Source organism: Pygoscelis adeliae, unplaced genomic scaffold (genome assembly GCF_000699105.1).
Source record: "Pygoscelis adeliae isolate BGI_AS28 unplaced genomic scaffold, ASM69910v1 Scaffold14, whole genome shotgun sequence".
In the NCBI taxonomy this organism is placed as follows: Eukaryota; Metazoa; Chordata; class Aves; order Sphenisciformes; family Spheniscidae; genus Pygoscelis; species Pygoscelis adeliae.
In genome coordinates, this window is record NW_008825109.1 from 7,943,025 (window position 1) to 7,966,436 (window position 23,412).

At 35.8% G+C, this 23,412-nt stretch overlaps 1 protein-coding gene across 1 annotated transcript in view; it reads left to right on the forward strand.

The window, feature by feature from the left end:
- Positions 1-23,412, forward strand: part of XPO4 (exportin 4) — a 55,047-nt gene that overhangs the window by 25,268 nt on the left and 6,367 nt on the right. Inside the window, exons 6-19 of the mRNA XM_009327776.1 lie at positions 748-860; positions 3,297-3,454; positions 3,727-3,901; positions 8,714-8,890; positions 11,103-11,245; positions 11,359-11,504; positions 12,820-12,997; positions 14,756-14,915; positions 16,582-16,751; positions 17,716-17,890; positions 19,021-19,314; positions 20,234-20,414; positions 21,968-22,086; positions 23,017-23,147. Of these exons, the coding sequence (XP_009326051.1) occupies positions 748-860; positions 3,297-3,454; positions 3,727-3,901; positions 8,714-8,890; positions 11,103-11,245; positions 11,359-11,504; positions 12,820-12,997; positions 14,756-14,915; positions 16,582-16,751; positions 17,716-17,890; positions 19,021-19,314; positions 20,234-20,414; positions 21,968-22,086; positions 23,017-23,147 (2,320 nt within the window). The remainder of the gene's footprint in view (positions 1-747; positions 861-3,296; positions 3,455-3,726; positions 3,902-8,713; positions 8,891-11,102; positions 11,246-11,358; positions 11,505-12,819; positions 12,998-14,755; positions 14,916-16,581; positions 16,752-17,715; positions 17,891-19,020; positions 19,315-20,233; positions 20,415-21,967; positions 22,087-23,016; positions 23,148-23,412) is intronic.

Here is a 23,412-nt window from a genome sequence, read left to right on the forward strand (position 1 = left end):
TTGATAAACACTCTTCTGCGTGATCAGACTGACAAAGAATGTAACCTGCTTGTTTAAATGTTTTTGCTTATGTCTCTTTTTTCTGTACTAGAGAATTTGCAGAATTTTGTAAACTAAGTTATGCCAAAACACATGGTAAGGACTGAAATGAGTGCAGCAAAATCATGGCTTCACGGTGTGTGCATTTTTCACGCGCGTCTCTAACATGTGTTTAATGCGATGATGCCTTGTGGTGCCTTATGCTTTTGTTCTTCACAGTGCGATTAAAAAATGTAGATTAATGCAGGGCTAACATATCTGCATTCTGGGACGCATATTTGGCTATTTAGAAAAATAGGATATAGATTTCAATGAGCTATCTTTAGCTATCATAAGGCCTTTTTAAAAGCTGCCAGGAAAATTTTTTAGAAAATGATTTCCCATTTTGCATAAATTTTAACACCTGTTAATTGCGGTTGCTTTTTTCCCTTCTCGCTGTGTCACATTAGACACCCTGGTTATCAAAGTGATCGTATCACTATGGTATGTCTCATAATTATGATCAAACTGTTATCTAACATTCCTGGAGCATTCTTTTTTTCAATACTTAATACCTTTTATTCCTTGGCCTCATGCATGAATTATGCTGTGTATGTGAAGAGGCTTAAAGTTTGTTTCCATTACATTCTTTCTGAATGGATCCTGTTGTATCTAGGATTTTTTTAAAGCCAAGTAGGAATGTTATTGTTGACCTTGACACCAGATAACTGGGCAGACATTATATAGCTATGTTTGAATCCTCACAAAATGTGATGCTAAAGCCAACAGAATCCTGGCGTGAGACCCTCCTGGACAGCAGAGTTATGGAGCTTTTCTTTACAGTAAGTTTCTTTCTTCAACTTTCATAGTCCAGACCACAGGGAAAGCAGCTCCTTCCTGTTCTAAAACTGTATCGTTGGACTCTTCCTTTTGCATCAGGTAGGACTGATTCTGTTAACTTCAGCTTGCTTATCAAAGCAAACGGAAGTACTGTATTTTTTCTAGGTTACCGAATACATATTTTGCCTATAAATAGCCTTAAATTGATGACCATTAACAAAAGAAGGTGTATAGTTACCTAAACTTTTATACATTTAATACTTTTGGACGTGTATTCATCAAAAGAAACGAAGCGTGGTGAGCAGTAGTAGAGTATGTCTTTCAGATAAGGTGTAACTGCTCTCAAAAAAGATCAAATGAACAGTATGTGTCTGCTGATCTTAAAACATTTGCTCAACAGAACAGCTGAAAATAAGTAATGTTAATTGCAGTTTTCTAGCCAGTTTCAGCATACAGAATTCTGCATCTCTTTCCTCAGCACAAAGTAAATTCAAACAAGTTAAAATAGATTGTTAGGAGGGATGGGAAAGGGGTAGAGTTGGGATAGGGGAATGTAATATTCGATTTCTGTAGCTTAAAAAAACCCATGATATTAAAACTGGATAAAATTTAGTATTGTTTTCTTTCTACCGCTGTTGAGGGGAGACGATTGTAGTCTTTGCTCAGCTAGGAGTTACTGCAGCAGCAACATATATTCGCTTATAAATTCATTTACTATGCTATTTTATCTTATGTTACATCTCTTGGGACCTGAGAATTCAGCATTCTCAGGCTATTTTCATCTCTGCAAAGAAGAGAAATAATGTGCTCAAAACTTGGACAAAGTTGTTATTACACAAAGTAAATGTAACTCTCCAGTGCTGCTTGAGAGTTATCTGATAAGTGCTTGGATACGTGTCCTTACTGTATAGGATTTTTTGATAAATTAGATTTTTTTTTTTAATTTTTTTTTGACTGCAAGTTTATCTGTTCCAGTAGTTTTGAAAAGGTGAAAAAATCACTGGCAGAACTCTTAGCAACTACGCACAATCTGAACAGCTGTCTAGACTATCCAGACAGTTGCTACTGTCAGCTGTGAACCTCCACATGCAAATAACTTTTTGGCTCACATATTAACCCTTCCTCATTTAATAGTATGAAGTTGTCAGAGTTAGATATCTGTTTCTTTGGTTGGTTTACAATTACTTATTCATGATAAGAATAATGTTTTGAATAACAAGTAGAATTGTTTTAATACATTTGCATTTTACTTAATAGTAACCAAAACCTGCCTGTATTTGATTATTTTTCAATGAATGCTAGCCAGGGCAGTATGCTGTCAGTTTTGGTTTTAGATTCCTGATTTGCAATGGTTGAGGCTTGTAGTATTAGTTTGCTATTTGAAGTAATGTAAGTGAATGGTAGTAATTTATAGTCATTTATCTGATCTGAGAACTTTTAATAACCTTGCAAAAGTTGACAGGACTCCCATGTTAAAGAGAGAGCCTTCAGTTGTAATCTCCGCCTAGCGTGGGATGTCTATTAGGAGGGGTATTTCTGTTGCCGGGTTTGTTTCTCCTGCTAGTTTGATCTTTCAGAGATTAACTGTGCAGCTAATCCGACTAGTTACGAGTTGGATGAAGTCGCAACTGTAATGCCACAGAGAAATGATTAGTGTTTTAACTGTACTTTTGTGTATAATATTGCTGAAATAATTTAACTAAATTTGCTTCTGGGTGAAAAAGCTACCCTATATTTATTTATTCAGTAAATCTTATGTGAAAAAATAGGAGGCATGAGCCTAAGAAAATTCTTTGAATCCATACTTGACAATTAAAATAAGTATGTGAGAATATGATTATAAAATATTAAGATTTGAATCTAGAAAGTCTCACCAGCAGAAGTAATGACGTAACAGTTCGCAGAAATGCAGGAAGATTACTGTTGGCTTTGTATAATGTAAGGGTGTTGCCAAGGAAGTGATGCATTCATTTTTGTATGTGTCTTCAGTGTTTACCTCTGCTATAGAAGCATCTCTATAATCTTGATTGAACTTGTTGACTAACTTTAGCAAGACTCCGTAGCCTAGGCATAGTTAGCATAATAGAGATGACTGTCATTATTGCTGTTTTTAGAAGGAGCAGTATGTCTGACTGGCTGGCATCTGTTTCTCTCTTTAAGACATAACATTCAGTAGACAGTTCAATTTTCAACATGTAGGTGAGACTTAACTAAATGTTAGTTTCAGTGAGTTAATTCAAGGCTTGCAAATTTGTGAGCTGAGTCACAATCTTGCCATTTACTATGGTTTAGAGAGTTGTAGAAACCCTTGCATTTTGGACTGAATGGAAGTTATAGTAAGCTTTTTTTGGTGTGTGCTCTTTTGGATTGAGAGCCATGTGACTGTTGTAAGAACACCCTATTTTCCGTGTATTATTAACTATCTCACTTCCTGAAAGGTACATCGAAAAATCAGAGAAGATACAGATATGGCCCAAGATTCATTACAGTGTCTGGCACAGCTGGCGTCTTTGCACGGGCCAGTCTTTCCCGATGAAGGTTCACAAGTTGATTACCTGGCACACTTCATTGAGGGATTACTGAATACTATCAATGGGTATGTATGCCTGCTCTCTAAATTTAGATGGCATCTTTTAATCTTTAGTTTGGAGTGTAGCCTGTCTGTGTGGAGAACCAGTAAGGCTTGCTTATTTCTGGGTATAATTTGTGCTTACTGTTGGATTACTGAAATTAAGAAAAGGCAGTTTAAAGTAGGTGCTTCTTGAGTAATATGAAATAGATTTATTGATTGAAAATGTATCAAAAAAATCAATTCACTTTTAGCATTTTTCTTAATGGCAAAAAACTAACCACTATTTCTATCTATAGAATTGAAATAGAAGACTCTGAAGCAGTGGGAATTTCCAGTATTATCAGCAACCTGATAACCGTATTTCCTCGCAATATTTTAACTGCCATTCCAAATGAACTTTTCTCTTCATTTGTTAACTGCCTCGCACACCTCACTTGTTCTTTTGGAAGAAGTGCTGCCTTGGAAGAAGTGGTAAGTATCCGCTCTTAAGTAAGCAGGTAGTCTTTTTTTGTTTCTCTCTATTTGTGATAAGCATAAATGACATGAGAGTTTGGCTGTTTTATTAATAACTGTTGTGAATTCAGTGGTTTTGTTCTAGATATTTCTGAAATCACATCTGAGAGGATTTTCTTTTTGTTTCAAACATCATAATGAACATAGTTACACACTGTGTGCATCTTTCAGACTTTGTTTTGATTTAAAGCACCTGTCTCATATTTTCATTTTTAAAAGAATGGATTCATTTAAAAATATTAAAGTCTTTAAATATTGCTGACTTGCTCTTGTAGGACTTCTCTGAAAACTATTGTAGATGATGAACGAGCTATGGTCCTGAAAGCTTAAAATGCCTACATGAACGTATGGACAGACTGAAACTTAACTGCTGTCAGGAGTTCTGAGTCAGGAACTTCTGTTTTAAGTGAATGTACCTGTTAAGAGCTGTTGTTAACCTCATGCTTCTAAGCTGTTCAAATCATCCCTTCGTTCCTGACACAGTTGAAATGGTAATTCTGTGTACAAATCTAGCACAGGAATTCAGAGGATTTTTTTTGTTTGTTTGTTTACTTCTTTCAAATTTTGGTTGTAACATTAAAGAGCAGTTGGGATAGTCTTAAGTTTTCTGCTTCTAAAAATTGCATTAAAAATAAAAACTTCTAAGAAGACCTAGTCTAAGGAAAAAAGCCCCTAAGAATTAAGGCAAATAATATTGCACTTGAGCTATTTATGTGCAATAGCTATTGATTCAAAATGAGACAATCAAGATATTAGCCAATATTTCCCCATTATCATTAAAAAGTATTAATTTTTACCAGTTTTGCTATATTGATGGGCTTAATTACCTGAGTTTGAAAATAATTATAGAAGTATGTAGTTATAAAGTTGATGGATGTGTTTCTTGACCAGAGCTCACAGGTGTGTTAATTAGCATTCATTGCAGAGCACTAGATCATGTCTTTGCTGCAAGTTTAAAATGTATTACATTTGGCCCAGTGCTCACTTAAACTTTCAAGTGTGTTCATGTCTTAATCAAGAAATTGTTGATTAAATTTAGAATCTAAAATACAGCTACTTTCCAAACCTTATTGGTCAAAACTTGCCCTGCTTTTGAGATTATGTAGTAGAACACTGAACCGATGTTCTGGTGCTCACTGACACATTTAGGAATGCTCCTGAAGCCTTTATAGAAAAGATTCAGCAAAATCATAGGCACCTATCATTTAAATTAAAGCAACTAAAGGGATGTTGTTTCCTCAATTAGCCTCTTGTTACTTGAGAGCTAAAATATGCAACCATGTTTTCATGAAAGGAGTGCTCAACATGATGCCATTCAAAACACTTCATCTCTCAGTAAAATCTTGTACCACTGTCTGGTACAGGGAGAGTGTTTTGGAAATGACTGGCCAGTTATGCCTAGTAAACTGTGGCTGCCTACGCTTATATAATCCCATAGCTTTTGCTGAAGAAAGTCTTTTCAGTGTTAAACTTAAATGTTCTCAGATTCAGCAACATCAGAAAGAGAGAATACAAGTTTTTTCTTCTTTTGAGAGAGCATTTGCTCACTGTATTTGAATCTTTAAATCATTCTGTGGAAAAAGAAACATTACACTTTTGCCTCTTCCATTCTGTCATAGGTCTTACGGATATATAGTATATATCTCAACTTCATGCTGTTTCTCTGATTTCCAGGATGATACAGAATTCTGTGGTGATGAGCCTTAAAAAAAAAAAAAACAAAAAAACATATATCTTAGTAGTGTGTTAGCAGTAAGGCATGCTACCGAGACTTTGAAGCTATTGCTGACTTAATCCAGATGGCGTAGTGATAACTGTGTGCTGAAAAAATACTACTTTGCATCCCTGAAAGCGATCTTTTGACTTAGGAATGTCCCAGCCATGGTTAATGTGTTCCCCGAGCTTCTTGCTTATAGATTGCTTGTAGTGACACCTTCTGTGAGCTCAGGTACTGTCAAGTACAAATTAAGAGCTTTTAGTACAAGATGAAATACCGTGTGCATTGGGCTCAGTAGAGTCCTGAGATAATATTCCTGGAACTTTTCAGAAATCTGAAGTGCAGCAGAATGCAGGCAGGCGTACTCGATAAGCTTTGCTGTTCAGAAAAGCTGTTTTTCCCATATTTCTGCCACTTGATATGCCAGCAGAACAGCTTGTGTGAACATTGCAGAAACCCCATCAGGCACAAGGATTCTACTTAGCTGAAGACCTGCTATGGAAACTGTCAAAATTGGGAGGTTCTGAACCATAATATGCAAACCACTTCAAAGCAGCTAATAGTGATTTTCAACCAAGGGGGGAAAAAACACAATCCAAACATCATGTTCAAATGCTGTTTTACATTAACCTGCCTCTTGGGGTTGGGGAGATTGGCTGAAGGAAGTTGAAACATTTGCCTGAACAGCTACACTGGTGGAGGGCAGTAAGCTTCAGCAATGCTGGAGGTTAGTTTATGGTGCAAGTTGGACCAGTAGTCTCTTCCTTTAATAGCACTGGGTCTGAGAGAAGATGCTTGTCCGCAGCTATGCTTCACCTTGCTCAACACTTAGTGCTTATGCGGAAGTAGAAATCAAATAGTCCATCTGAATTAGTGAAGAGTATGAACAAGATGTTGGATGAAAAGTAAAATAGAAATTATATCAAAAGCTTCTTTTTCTCAAAATGAATCTTAATGCACTGTTCCCGTTTCATATTTTTTTAAAATGTCATCTGATGGGAGAGATCATTCTGAATTTGGTCCTCTCTGCTGTGCTTCCAACTCTTTCCAGCTTGTTGCTGCTTGACAAATTTTAGAAGTGTTCTTTCTTCAAAGGGTCAGCAGACTGTGAAGAAAGTACCACCAATTTTCTTTTCCTTTCCCCTGCTAGAGAAATTAAGCATCTTTGCTTTGACTTTACTGGTTGTATCTTGCCTCTTCTGAAGATCTGAGTTCTGAACTGGCCTCTGCCATTTCTTCTGTTGGATCCATCAGAATGATTCAGCTCCCCAGTCTGCAGCATGTCACTTAGTTTACCTGTATGACATCTTTGGTAGTCCAGCTGTAGCTAATCTGAAATAAGGATTGGGAATTATTAGTAAGGTTCCGTTGTGATCAAATTTGTTCAATATGGATAAACTCTCTACTATTTGGGCATGGAGGCACTTATCAATCCTAGCTTCCTTAGGAGACTACCTTAAAGCGTTAAAAACATTTTTTTCATGGCATTACCTTCTCAAATAAATGAATTGGATAGATTTCAGTTCTTTTGTTGTTCATAAAAAGACATGTCTGTTTACTGATTTATGCTCTGGATTCTTATAAATCATTAAAAGTTACACGTAAGTTATATATGTAAATATACACACACATGTCAAAATATTTCAGGATTGAATGACTGTCTATGAATTCGTGTGTCCTTTAGCCAAGTTTTAGAAAGACACGTTGTGGTGTCCATCCTAAATTTGTGGCTTATGTTAGTGTTGAATACAATTTTGCCTCTCTCCTTGTCAGCTTTTGTTTTCACACTTGCATCAGTGTGTGCCATATTTTAACTACTGTGAATATGACCACTTTGCAGTTATAAAATGATGCTGTGAAGCTATCTTGAAATGCTTCCAATGTGATAGCAGTTTTCCCTCTTAATCAGTCATCCAGCCAATGTTTTCTTTTCCTTGTCTGTTCATCTAGTCATGTTTGTAACTTCACTGAAAGTCAGGAATTCTTCTGTCTGGAGCATGATTAAGGCCCTAATAATCTCTTTATTTCACCAAGGAATCATTTCACTAAGCTCTGCTATCTCAAAGTAACTTTTGTGAGTGATCCTGTTGGTTAAAACTTGAGAAGGCTTTCTTAGAGGAAAGAAATGTCCTGCTTTAGCACCATGTTTATCTGTACAGTCACACTTAAGTTATTTGAAGTTGGATATATTTACTGAAGTTCAATTTTTGCATCAAGTCAAAAAGTTGATAGGCACATTAAACATACTTTTAAAAAGAAATGGCCTCTTTGCTATCTGGGGTTTTTAGTTTGCCTGTAACCCAGGACTTTGTTTTTCAGATATGTTATTTCCTTTTGTAACTTATGTACCATGTAGAAACACATATGAATAACTAAAACCATGAAGCATCAGTTAAAATGCACTAAGCAATTGGAGGTGCAGGCCTATTCTGTGGAAGTTTGCTTTTTTTTTGTTTGTTCATAGAATGAGAAGTTGTATATCATCATCAAAACTGGCTACCTGTAGTAGGGTTTCTTGAACACATGCAATCTTACAATTATTTCCTCTGGAACACAGAATTGTCATCTTTTATCTCTCTTTATTTCAAAAATAGTGGAATACATATAAATCTATATGCAAATGTCTATTTGTCTATTTAATTAAAAATAAATGGCTCAATTCTTTGTTGTTACTAATAAGAGCTGAGATGCTTGACATCTTTGGGGTGAAAGCTCAGTAGCTCCTGTATTTAGGTAATTATGCATTAAAGGCAATTTAAGGCTGTTTGGGTTTTGAACATCAGATGAAGAGAAATAACTAAACACTTGGACAGTTTTTTAAAGCCTAGCAAGCATGAAAGCTGCACTGACCTTTTTGATGCATTGCTTCAGTTCATTCTGATATTTTCTTGGCTATCCTTAGATGGGTTTTGTGACTGATGTTTTGTTTTTTTTTTTTTTTTAAATTGTTTCAACATTAGAAGAACATCTGTTAAATAATAATGAATGTAAGTATGTTCCTCTAGTTTAGTTTAGGAATAAGATTTTTGTTTTGTTTCTTTCATCTCTTACAGCTTGACAAAGATGACATGGTATATATGGAAGCATATGATAAGTTGCTGGAATCTTGGCTTACTTTGGTACAAGATGACAAACATTTCCATAAAGGTTTCTTTACCCAACATGCTGTTCAGGTCTTTAATTCCTACATTCAGTGCCATCTAGCTGCTCCTGATGGTACAAGGAATTTGGTAAGCCCTTGTTCTAGTAATTCTTGATGATGATATATAGTGACTAGCCCATGTCTTTTGGTGTGTACTATGTTATGTAGCTCAAGGGAGCTAGTATAGAATTACTATTTGTGACTTTGGAAATGACAAATTTGCTGAATTTGTTACTCAGTGGTCATTTTCCAGTCTGTTTCTCTCATTCTGAAGACGAAATACAGGAATACAAAGTTGAAAATCACTTTTAAAAAAAAATAGAAAAAAGTAAAGCTGTTACTCAAATCAACATGCATCTTACTGTTTTTCCCACAGATGCAATGACTAAACTTTTGACCATCCTTCTCTGGACTAGGGTCCTAGTTAAAATCTCCAATGAAATTGGAAGCCTTTTATACGGTTGTTACCTCCCATACATTATCTTCAAAGTATACTTTTGAAGTATAATTGACATGCATAAATATCTGAAAAAATGTAGTATGACTATGCTCAGACTAGAAGAAACTTGCAGTATTATGTGGTTCTTTTGGATAAAATGGTACGTGAATTCCCAGTTGAATTTTTGAGGTGAGTGTTCTAGAGAAAACCTAAAAGTACCTCAAATATCCCTTGAACCATTGAGAAAGAAAGCAGATTAGTCTCTTTGCCAGGAGTCTGGATCTTACTACAATAGATTTTCGTACAGGAAGTTGGATGTAGATGTTGGATGAATTAATTATTGCATAGATTCAATTCAATAACTGTATAAAATCTCTCTTTAATTTGATGCCGTGCAAAGATCTCCAAGATACCTCATTCTGAAAAGCACCATATAAAACTTAATTCTATCTCAATATGTAACAGATGGTAATAACAGAGCCAAAACAGAGAGAAATATTTCACAAGGGAACTTTGAATTCATATCAGGCGGTCTTGACATAACTTGTATACACAGGTTAATTCATGTCATTCTGTGAGATAAGTCATTTATCCCATGGGTAACCTTTTAAAAGCCACAGCTGGCATTTTAGAATGCTTCTTGTTCAGTATCAAAGCAGTAACAGGAACTTTCAGTCTCTGCTTTGAGAGCAGAGGCTCACTCTTCAGTAAACAGCTGCAACTTTGAAGTTGCCAAAAGGGAATGATTTGGTGGGTTACATAAAGAAAAGATGGGTTAAAAGCACTTTGGATAAGGAGTTGTGTGTGGATTTAGTTTTCCACAGCCTTTACAGAAACAAAGCAGACTGTCACTTGTATGCTGTCTCTGACGGTTTTCTGTCACTTGTATTTTACTTTGTTAGTTGTGTAAATTTTATGATTTTTTTAAAGCGATTTTTTAAAAAAACATTTTAACATCGATGCTTAGTTTCTACACATAATGGTTCATCTCTTCAAGGAATAAGGTCTGATTATTATTTAAGTAGTTTTATAATGCAGCCAAGATAAGCTTTGAGAAATCAAACAGCACAACTTCTGCATCAGCAAGAAATGAAACTGAGATGATGGTTATAAGTATTCTGTTTTCCTGAGGTTATAGCATTTACTTGTTAAAGCTTTTTCCCCTCTAACAATGGGTTATAGAAAAATCTTTCATTAGAGAGATGATTCTCATTTCATCATGACAAATAACTACCTATTCTGTGATTTACGTAAGATCTCAGACAACTGAGAACAATATCTTTGACTAATGAATAGGGGAAAGCATGGAAGTTCCAGTGTTTAAAATGGTTCTTGGTCTGCTATATATGTGACTTGAAATGCAAATGTACTTCAGCAATCTTCTGACCACTGGGTTTGCAGACCATCTTTGTGAGACAGTCATTCAGTACCTTGTATCGCACTTCTAGCAGTGGATGCCCGACAGAGCTGATTTACATATTCTGTGATGTAAAGAAGCTATTTTGCTATTGTCCAGCCTGTGCTTATCCTATTAATAACAAGTATCAATTTTCATAACTCTTACCTTTTTTCACAGTGAATCTTTTGACTTGAGAGCACTATTGGAAATGGTAGCAAATATACAATTAGCTGAATGTGGCATTTTGCTAATGAGTTTGTGAAAAGCTGATTTCAAAACAGTATGAAGCCATGTTTACACCCCTGTTTAACTCTTCTGTGTCTAATTTAGTATGTCTGTTTTTCATCCGTGCAAAACACCTTGAAAGAAAAAGCCAAAATAATGTAGAAAATTGTGGTGATGATAAGATTTAACAAGTATAACACTAACTGGGTGCTTCTAATTTTGTTGAAATAACCAAAGACTGCCAATGGTGTGGCCTCTCGGGAAGAAGAAGAAATAAGTGAACTGCAGGAAGATGACAGAGACCAGTTCTGTGACCAGTTGGCCAGCGTAGGCATGCTGGGGAGAATTGCTGCAGAACACTGTATACCTCTTCTTACAAGGTATAAAAAAATAGTAATGAATGCAAATCAATAAAGCCATCAAATATTAAAAGCCTGACTTTGCTGAAACAATTTAAAAACAGTGAAGTTATTTTATTGTTATTTGTCCACAGTTTATTAGAAGACCGAGTGACAAGGCTCCATGGTCAGTTGCAAAGACATCAGCAGCAGTTACTTGCCTCACCAGCATCAGGCTCAATTGACAATAAAGTGCTTGATGACCTGTATGAGGATATTCATTGGCTTATTTTAGTCACAGGTTAGTGAACAGCTTTAAATTGTACTTATTCTGGTATTCTTACTGCAGCTGAAACACCTCAGGAAAAAAAATAAAATCCCTGTATATCAACTACTCTTAGTTGACTATAAATTTTATCCCTTATGATGTTTTCATCGTACATACACTACTTGCAAAGTCTTTGTTTTACTTTCATCTGCCTTGAGTAGCATGAACGTTATCTTTAAAAGATTGATGAAATCTTTACATGAGGTATGTCCTTTGGAAATTCCCGCAACTGATTTTGTTATAGATTTTTTGAGATGTCTTATCAGTCAACCTATTCAAGAAATTAGTCTGTTCATGATATCAGTTGCATTGTCGGGGGCACATGACTTTATAAGGGAATTGACATAATATCAGGATAACAGTATTACTCAGTGGTGGCAAAGAATCAAGTAAGTTCCAGAATCTCTCAGTGCTGATGATCCATGACCTGACATTTTGTTATGTTTCAGGGAACTTGAATTTAGAACCTTTTTGATTTTATTTTTAGATGGAACTATCTTACATCTGTTTGCAAAACATAACAACAACAGTGTCTGTACTTTGTTAGGAGAAATGTATACTTTATGAAATATTTTGTGGGATCTTTTTGAACATCTGATGTTTTAGTTGCTCTCAGATGTTGACATAAATGTGTTTATAATATTTTTGTATCACTGTGGGATGGTTTGTATTTGTAGCTCACAGATGGTCATGAGATCAGGCGTTGAAAACTACAACTAAAGCTGGAATGAATATTAATTATGTGGACACCAGAGTATTGTATAAAAACCCGTGCCTCACCTGATCTGCAGTTGCTATGCAAGGAAAACTTTATTATAGCACATGTGCTTCGTGTCTGAAAGCCTCTGACAGATTAGAAATGTTAGCAGAATAGAAGTCCCAAATGAGATGGACTCAGTGGGGAAGCTGTAAAATCAAGGTGCTTTTTATCACGTAACAGAAGGAGAAAAAAGTGACAACAAAATGTTGCTTTGTCCCCCCCTACAATAGTTGAATTGACTGTAGTACTTTTACATGAAGCAAAGCTTGTATCTCTTTTTTAATTCATTTTTTAATTTGGTGGTTTCTTTTCCAGTCTTGGTTTCTTGTCACTTTAGGTTCTTCTCTACTGAATGGCTTTAAGGATTCTAAAGTTAACTTACATATATTTAAACAGCATTAGTCAGGGTTTGTACAAACCTCTGATTCTGGTGTGATGTCTGCAGTAAGCCAATGGATTCTCTAATCAAAAAGCCGTAAGTTAACCTAGGGTAGAAAGTTGTGATCACTCTTTCTTTTTTAATGTAAGGCTACCTCTTGGCTAATGATACTCAGGGAGAGACTCCGCTAATACCTCCAGAAGTAATGGAATATTCCATTAAACATTCAGCTGAGGTTGACATCAATACGACACTTCAGATTCTGGGATCTCCAGGAGAAAAGGCCTCTTCCATCCCAGGGTACAACAGAACTGATTCTGTAATTAGGTAAGGATGCATCTCATGCTATTAAATATGTTAAATGCTTTTTCAGAGGAAAAAAAGTGAGGTTGTGAGTGGACTTCTGTGAATTTGAAAAGTAAAAAAGCAATATGTAAACACTGAACTTTGGGAAAGAAGTGTCTCTTTTAACTAGTATTAAAGTAAGGGCAAATAATTTATAAGAATGGTTTTATAACAGACGTATTAAGGCAACGCTACAAAAGAGATTAAGAAAAGACAGAAAAGGTGAAGTGATTTTTTTTTTTTTTTTAGGGTAAAGAAAGGCAGGGTAAATACAGATGATATTTCAAGTCGAGGTGATCCAGGGGAGGATTGAGAAGAAAAATGAGAGTAAGGCATCAAAACACATAAAACTGAGTCAAGATGGGAAGGCTGAAATGACTAGATTGATGACCTAATAGTCTTAACAGAGGACGTGAGCCGAAGTCTTGGAAATAAAGAGAAATGTGTTTATATCTCTACTGAAAACCCATCTTTCATCTTTTTGTTACAGAAAGTCCTTAAAATTACTTAAATTGCTAAAAAGTTGGTAGATCAAAATTTTAGATAATATACTATGTGCTTTATAATTCATTCAGCACATGTACAGCTTAAGCAAATGCTTTCCAGAGCATCAGTGAGCTTGTCTACTGTGAACATGAGTTACTGCCCCAGCTACACCAATTGAGTAGCAGCTCAATTGGTCCTCGATGTAGGAGGAATTGTTGCCACCTATGTACACATATCACTATTAGCCTATAAAAGGAGCAGGAGAGGGGGTTTCCGTTCTCTTTTTGCAAGAAGGCTGATGGCCACAAAGGACTTCTCAATTTGAATCCTCACGCTTCAGAAGCTTGCATTCCACTTTTAATTGACATGGAAGATTCTTCACCCAAGATAGTTGTTCTGTGTACTTAACATTTTCTTCTTCTGGAAGAGGCTAGAAAAATGGATCTTCATTGGCAATGATTTGCCTAATGTTTAGAATTTTCAATACTGCTTACTGACACTATTGGCAGCTTCAAGAAGTGGCCAACAAACAGGATTTCTTGATGCAGTGTCTTAGTGGTGATGGGAGTAAAACCAGATCTAAATAAGGAGAGATTTGAGACTCTCTGGCAATAGCTCTGTAACATCTTCAAGAAATAGACCACTGTTAACTTCCAAATTCCTCGTGCGTTCTTACCAAATTTAATTGATATACTACAAAAGCTAATACTTAATGTAGGTTTATAGACTGATTGTATTAATGTAATCACCTGGTGATCTGCTATTTCAGACTGTTTCTCTGCAGTAATGAAAAAGAGATAAATAACTGATCATTTCTGTTGTTTAGTATGCATCACATGGCAAAAGCTGCACAATTAGGCCCCACTTGGTCACTAAGCTTGATGATGCAAGGAAGGGAGAATCAGTTTTCCAAAAAAGCTTTTCAAGCACTCCAAGTAATCCATTTGTCTTCATTCCCTTGATGTCAGAATGCCTGTGAGGATTCTTTGTTGCAGTAATTCTGATGTCAAAGATAATCACCCTATCTTTTAATGCATATTCTGACTTTTTGGAGGATATTTGCCAGTCTATCCTGTTTGTCTCTCCTTGTGTTTAAAGAAACAGTAAACTCAGGTGCTTTTTACTTCATTAGAGATGAACTACTCTGTTATCCTGTTCCGTCTGTCATATTTCATGAAAAATAAATGTGTTTGGTAGTCTCATTGCTTCTCCAAAAACCACTCTCAGCATCCTCATTGTATTTTAAATCTGCAGGTTGTTATCTGCTATTTTAAGAGTGTCAGAAGTAGAATCTAGAGCAATAAGAGCAAATCTCACACACCTTCTGAGCCCCCAGATGGGCAAAGATATTGTATGGTTCCTCAAGCGCTGGGCAAAGACTTACCTCCTAGTAGATGAAAAGCTGTATGATCAGGTAAGGATATAACTTTTATGAATTAATCGGTGAGTATTAGCAATAATATTATCCTGTGAATGCAGATGTCAGTGTAGCTATTTTAAAGTGCAATGATAAAGCATTTTTAATGTTAAAGGGGTTGTGGTTTATTTTGGAATTTGTTTGAAAGTTGATGTTTTCTTCAGTTTTTTGATTAGAAATATAAGTTGTTAAAGGGCCCTTCTTGCATATTTTGGTGCAAATGTGATTTTTTTGTGGCCATTGCCATAGTAGAATAGCGTAGCACATTCTCAGGCTGCATAGTGGGTGAAACTCACTGACAATTTTATAAGCTACTTCTCGCTCTCCATCAGGTCTTACAGTTCATCTCTAATACAGTGGTTGCCCTTGATGGATGATTTAGTGAGTAACCTGGTCATGATTCTGAATTAGATATTTAACACAATCACAAGGTAGTATACATTAGCTAATGTCATGCTACTTTCTCTCCTCTCCCCATTCTCATACGTTCTCACTGTATATATCATGATTTCAATGGTGCATTCTTTGTAAAGGGCAACTTCTTATCATGTTTGGGCAGCACTAATCGTGATTAGACCTTGATCCTGATTTTGCTTATAGAACTAACTGTAATCCAGCTAGCTGATGGAGGCCACTCATGCTGAGGAGGTCCTATTGGCTCTAACTTTCAAGAAGAAAGCCTCCTCCTCTTCCCCTTTATTTCCTCTACTGAAGCAACTAAGAATACTAACGCTTCAGGAGGCCCCTCCTTAACAAAAATAGGTATACCAAAAACTTGTAAATACTTGGAATCATATTATTCAGCTTGTACTTACAGCAGAGCTAAGAATTTGTAAAGGTACCAGTTGGGGAAGAATTGGAGAGCGTGTAAGAAGGAGATCCACATGAGAAACAATGTGAAGAAACAAAATAGAGTATCTAGGAAATGCACATGTTTAGTTTGTGTTGACATGTGAAAGTGATTGAAACCTCTATTTAAACCTTATGCTCAGTCACGTATATATTATGAGTTTTAAAGTTAGAAATGTTAGTAGTGTGCTGACAGGAAGCACCTGCACAATTATTACAAAATCCTTGGATTTCACTCTTGAGAAATTTTTTTTAAAGATAGGAGAACAAGCAGTTTCAAGGAAGCATATTTCAATGTGCCAGGACCAGAATGTGACATCTTTCCTAAAAGATGTAGAGATTGAAGGAAGAATCTGCAGGAAGCAGATGCAGAAAAATTGCAATGAAAATAAGTTTTTACAAGATTCAATCTAGATCAACAGCTAGGTTTATTTCTAATAATTGTTATCACTGAATTTTGAGGAATTTCATCGTAAATTTGTGGAAACACTTTTGGGAGATGATTTTGGAATCTTTCTTTTAATTTTTAAAGCTCTTGACCTTTCATTGGCATTAAAAGCTAGACATACTCAAACCTGGTTTTGTAATGAGGTTGAAACTTTTGTTTGTTTTAGGTGTTGTGTGTAAAATTGCAAGATAAATTTGGCAAAGATTTTTCTATTACAGGTATTCTTTGCCTTTGTCTATGTAACATTTGTGTATTAAGTAGGGAAGAAGTGACAGCCTGAAAAAAAGAATTTGCTGACAATGATTACCATACACTTTGGGGTTCTGGCTTCTGTAAAACTCACTCATTTTAATGCTTTTCTTATAGATAAGTCTGCCATTTAGTACAGCATTTGGTGCTGATACAGAGGGTTCCCAGTGGATTGTGGGTTACCTTTTAGAAAAAGTGATCAGTAACCTGGCAGTGTGGAGTTCAGAGCAGGACCTTGCAAATGATACTGTACAACTGCTAGTAACATTAGTGGAAAGGAGAGAGCGGTAAGTTGCTATACCTCTGGAAGTCAAAAAATTTCTTTTGCTTCCTTTAAATTTTTTTGGCCAAAGTAATCCAGATATAGGGCACTTCATGTCTCTGTAAGTCAAATTACTTTAGTAACATACTATAAATGGAAAAAAAATTGTCTGACAAAGTGAGGAGTGAGACCTAGATTTGACAAAACATGACCTAATTTTTGTTACTGTTTAGAAGTGCACTCTCCTTCCCCTACCTTTGTGCCTCACTCTTAAACAGTGAGAAAGGAAAACTCTTCTGGTCTCCACTCTTATTGCAAGGATTTTTGTGATGTTGTTTATTGTTGTTGAACAAGTTCTTCTGGATTAAGAGTTCAGATACTGGCTAAGTCAGTATAAAATGTGTTTTGTAAACATATAAAAATTTTTTAAAAAACTCCAGGATTTGGCGGATTCAGGCAAATTTCAAAGTTTTCTTTGGTATTACAAACTGTGAAGCAGGAAATTGTTGAATGTTGTTTTACTTTTTGTGAATTGACATGCAATTATACATGCAGTCATGCATTCAGAGTCTGCTGAAAGATTTCTGAAGTTTGAGGAGTTAAGCGCTTGAGGAATTTAAAAAAAAAAAAATAAAACCTACAGGAGCTAGTTTTGGAATAAACTGCTTATTTTGTCATGACATAATGAGACTAAGCTTTTAATCCATGCAATATGTCCATTAACTCTGTGTGTGTATGTGTGTAAAACTAAAGCACTTCCCTGCTTATCTCCCATACAAATTGAGCTATTTTCAGAGTATATACTATAGAAATCTTAGAGGTGAGGCATTAATAAGATGAAAGTCAAAAGGCGATTTAGCCTTAGAATAAAGGAATTAAAATTAAAAAAAAAAAACCAACCTTCTGACAACTGCTAGCAACCTGATGCGCTCTGTTCATACAATTTTGTGAAGTCTTTTCTTTAATTAAACTGTTTTTCCCTCTTCTAGGGCAAACTTAGTTATTCAATGTGAAAACTGGTGGAATTTAGCTAAACAATTTGCAAGGCGAAGCCCTCCTCTTCACTATTTGTCCAGTTCTGTGCAGAGAACACTAATGAAAGCTTTAGTGTTAGGAGGTTTTGCTCATATGGATACAGAAACAAAGCAACAATACTGGACAGAGGTAAGCAATTTTGATGCTTCTGTCACCTGCATTTTAGCGAGTAGTATAAACAACTTAGTTTAGGGAATTTTATGGTGACAGAATATCAACTTGTACAGAATCTTTTGATTTTGAACATCTAATATTGATAATTTTTTAAATTATTCTCTCTTTGAAGGTCAATAGTTCTATGGCAGCCAGGAGCTGCCAAAAATTATATCTAAAACATCACAACCTAAACAGAAACAACTAATAATTACCTGGAGGGTTCGTGAAACAGCCAGTATAGCAGTACGCTTGAAAGAGACTATTATAAAAGGTTAAGAATTTCCCTTGGAACTGTGTCATTTCTTCCTTTTATTTTAATGTGGTGGTGTTATGAATTTTTCAATTATTCACTTAATGATAATGACAGTAAGTAAAAAGCTAATGTGGAACATAATGAAGAGCCTTGACCAGCTTTTTGTGCCCTGGCTTCATTAGAGCTCAGATATTTAATACCAGAAAGATTGGTGCTAGAAGGTAGCTGGAATGTGATCAGTGAGCACCGCATGACTTTGTAAAGCATTGGCCTTCTGAAAGAAACTTGCTTTTATTAGCAAAGCTATGAAATTAGTCATCGAAGGTAAGACTATAATGCACTGGAAGTAATTGGAAAAACATTTAACTATTTTTATAGAACTTTCTAAATTGGTTCCAAACACGACTGATTACAAAAGAGATTGCACTATTGAGAATCATAATATGACAAAGATAATTGTGAACATGAATCTTAATTAATGCTTTTATTGATGAACTGTAACAATTTTTTCCCCTAATACTGAATTTGGAAGAGAATGAAATACTGTGAGCCAGAGAAAGTCATTGTCATTTGTGTAAAGATTACAAAATAACATAAAGTATTTATGGAGGTGCTCGCTTTGAAGCCAGCCCCTGCAGGTGATGATGGATAATGAGAACCACTAATCACTACCACTTCAGCTTATGTTAATGTGACAGATAATAACATAATTGAGCCGTTGGAAACTGGAAGTGACTGATTCTTGTACTGCCGTGCCAAAAGCAACCCATGAACTTGCTAAATTACTTAAACCTCACATCTCATGTAATAGTATGCTTACCTTAATGTGACTTTTCTAAATAATTTTAAGGTTCTTCAGCCGCTTCAGCAGCGATTCTTGAATGTGATAAACCAAGAAAATTTTCAGCAGATCTGTCAGGAGGAAGAAGTGAAACAGGAAATCACTGCTACATTAGAAGCACTCTGTGGCATTGCCGAGGCTACCCAGATTGATAACGTAGCAATTCTCTTCAATTTCCTAATGGACTTCCTTAATAATTGCATTGGATTAATGGAAGTATACAAAAACACACCAGAGACTGTTAATCTCATAATAGAAGTCTTTGTTGAAGTTGCACATAAACAAATTTGCTATCTTGGAGAGGTAAATACAACCAAAAGGGGAGGCAGGGGAAGAGTGTGTGTGTGTGTGTGTGTGTATGTGCGCACATGTGTGTATTCAGTGCTATCCCTTAAACAAAGGATAGTGATTTTTAGATTCTATAGAGAAAGGAATACTATACGGTCACATCTGTTAGAGGAATTCCTTTGTTTAAAAACATACACTTGCAAAGATTAAAAGCAGGACATCTAGACTGTTCTTATACCAATAAACTTAACCATCATTCATCACTAATCTAACTATGCATGAGTGGCAAAAGAGTGCAGACCATGTTGAGTACTTTTTTTACTCGTATCAAACTTAGCTGAAGGCTTGTCTAGGAGAATTGCAGCACTGTTTTATGTGACAAATGCATACCATAGAGACACTACCTTGGTCCTAAACAAGGCATAATGGATGCCAAGATATTATTTGGTAAAACGAGTCAGTGCAGTACACTTACATCTTTGCACTGTTGGCTAGTTTTGGGTTTGCATCCAGAAGCGATCCTGCCTATGCCAAACTGGGTATGCACAAATAGTGTGTTATGGCTCCAAACTTTGATAGCTGAAGTGAGTCCCCAAGGGATTTTGTTAGTAATCTAGTTTGTGAGATTAGTGAGATGTGTCAGCCTGTCCCAAGCCACTCTTAACAACAACAACAACAAAAGATAAAATGGAGGAATTGATGAAAGTAATGTTCTGCTGTTTCAATGGGTAGCACATCAATATATGGCTGTAAGTGTTCTTATTGTTTAAGGTGGCTGTCTCCTTGATGATTTTGTGTGCAGTTGTTACAAAAAGTGGTTATATAACTGAAATTAAAATCTTGAGGTATCATCAACCAAGTAATGCCATCTTAAAACAAAGTGTGTCACTTTTAGCATGTGGAAGTTTTCTTATTATCTAACTTTGTTTTACAGGCCAAAGCCATGAACTTGTATGAGGCCTGCCTAACTCTGCTCCAGGTGTATTCCAAGAATAATCTAGGTCGACAACGGATAGATGTTACAGCAGAAGAAGACCAGTACCAGGATCTCCTTCTTATTATGGAGCTTCTCACTAATCTTCTATCAAAAGAATTCATAGATTTCAGTGATACAGGTATGAAGGAATTGGTAATTGCTGAACCATAACGTGTTCTAAACTGTAAAAAACACTGTGGGGCATGTGTTCAATCCAGGTAAAGTAAAAACTGAAGTTTAGGCTTGATTAGATCAGGATATGGAAATTACTATTTAATGTGCCAGTAGCAAAGGAAGGACTTCTCACAGTATTCTAGCATCTGAAACTATTATTGCTCTCATAAAATAAATAGGGCATGTATGAAACAGCTTGAAATTTGAATGTTGCAAGTCTGAACATGTAGTAGCAGCCGTCTTATAACAAAAAAACCCAGAGAGAAGTCAGAATAGTAAATTACCGCAAGAGGGCAGATGGATTATCGTCTTAGTACAAGATCCAACTTTTGTGAAATGCTGAGCTCATTAAATTTCCATCACATTTGAACGTTTTCTGTATTCCTCATTCACAGAACATGCTTTGTATGTTCTGTGTGTATGTGGGTGTAGTTAAGGGTTCCTTTATGTATCCCAGCCTGTTACTTTCTTCTGTATATTTGCCACTTAAAATTGCAGTAGTCCTGAATGTGATCTGCCAGTTCTAGCTTAGTTGTGCTGCATTGCTTTTAAATAAGTTGAAACACATTTGCATGATTCGGATCTTACCATGTCCTATACAGTTTGCACAGAAAACATGCTCAGTAACAAACTGAATCTGCCTAGGTTGTTTTGATGTTGTTCATTGCTTTTCTGAGGTACGTCTTGAAAGAGAGAACGTTGTGCTCCGAAATTCAGTGCATCAATCTAGTTTTTTGTTGTGCATGCACAACACAAATACAGAACCAGATTTAGAAGACTTAGACTTTGTCCATTGAGTGGACAACTCAATGCCATGTAACTTATTCTCTTTGAGGTCAGACTTTGGAAGTTAGTTGCATGAAAAACACTGTAAAATACTTACCATGAAACTAAGGAATGTGAATACTACCTAAATGTAATGCCCGGAGATCAAACGTGTTGAAAGTTGTCTGCATGCTGTTGCTGACTCAATGCAGGAATTATAAAAGTAAGGTCACTGCCAGTTGATGGGAAATGTAGGTCTTGCCTGTAACTGGAGAAAACTTGGCAACATCTAAACTACAGAATTTTCTGCATTAACTGTCCCTTTTTTTTCCCCTTGTGTTTATAAAATATATATAAACATATATAAATATGTGTGTGTGTGTATATATAAAGTATAAAAATGCAGTAATATTTTGCTCACTGTTTTATGTGTGCAGGCATGAAGCAGCTATCACTAGAAACATGCAATGTTCTGTAATGGAAGGGAGCCCTCAGTATCTGAAGTGTTCTGTTTTAGCATGCCATCTGGTACATGTGATTATGAAATGCTTAGTCCTGATGAATATAAATATAGAGTGATGTGGCAGTCTCCACTCACTAAGTTTCTATTTTAATACAGTGCCTCGTGTTTTTGTTTGGGGAGAGGGGAATAGTCCTATTTTTAAAAATGTCTTTATTATAAAGAAATGGGAATCTTCCTTCAATATGTTTAATCCTCCTTTTATACAAAAAATTTTTTTGTGTTTTCTACAGATGAAGTATTTAGAGGACATGAGCCTGGGCAAGCTACAAATAGATCTGTATCAGCAGCAGATGTTGTCTTATATGGGGTTAATCTAGTTCTGCCTCTGATGTCCCAGGATCTGCTGAAGGTAAGTATATTTTTACATGTAGTTGCTAGAATATGAAAGCTTTATAGTAATGAATTCCCAGAATTCATTCCTATATGCATTCCACCTCCATAAGCTGAGTTTTCTAGGCTTTTAAAAATGCAAATAATTGTTCCCTAGTTTATTTGCAAAGAAATATTGTAAGCTGAGAAAATGTATATTTGAAGGGCCTAAACAAAACTTTTTTCTTCCAAAAGTGAGTCTGTGCAGGTCAGTTAGCCAAACCTGAAATGTGGCTTGTGCGATCCTTTTTCTGATAGTGTTAGAAATGGGATAGGAAGCATAAACAGTGATACTAGTTAAAAGAAAAAAAAAATCTGGGAGCAAGTAGTAACTCCTTAATTATTTTCACAATACAGCTGGCTTTCATATCCTAGACATCAGCAGCTTGTTAGTAGAACAGTAAAATATGAAATAATGGAATGGCAGTATTTCATTGGATTGCACTGTGTTAATGTTTTACTTTGAATCAGGGGAACACTTCTGAAGTGTATCTCAGTTGTCTCCTCTTAACATGCTTTCTCATCTGGTAGCCCTCGCTGAGCATGAGAGCTACATCCATTTTAGATGAAACTGAGTCAAAGGATGTACCCTAGGAGCCCCTCTATTGTGTCCAAGGCTTTTACCCCACAGGACTAGACTTGCTCATGTCTTAAGTAAAACTCCTTGAATTTGTACAGAGCAGGTACCAGACTCCCACCATCAACTGTTTAGCTTTAGCAATCTTTTTTATTGTACCACAGTGTTTGCTAATAAAGTTGTAGCCATTCTAATGACTCTGAAGTTGTCAACTAAAATTGTCTTTTCTTCTTCAGTGGAAAGCATCGGTCCCATCTCTTTGTATAGATGGAAATTATGTCAGAATAGAGTTATGTGATTGATTCTAAAATTACCATGTTTTTCTTTTGACAGTTTCCATCCCTGTGTAATCAATATTACAAATTAATCACTTTCATCTGTGAGATATTCCCTGAGAAAATTCCACAACTTCCAGAAGACCTTTTTAAGAGCCTAATGTACTCACTGGAGTTAGGGATGTCATCGTATCCTTTATAGAGCTTGGGAGCGTTTAAAAATCTGAGTTGCTTTTATAAGGACCTGTTAAAAATCTGATTTATTTTTCTTTGCATTTTTTTCCTCTTCTGTCAATCTCTGTGTATATATAATTATATATCGGTAATCGACTCTTACTCTCTGCTCCTGGTGATTGAGAGTTTCACTGTAGTGTCTACTGAGATTCTAGTATTAGCTGAATTTCCTCTGACTCGTGTTGTTTGAATGAGGCCTTTAAGTGGTTTAGCGTGTAAG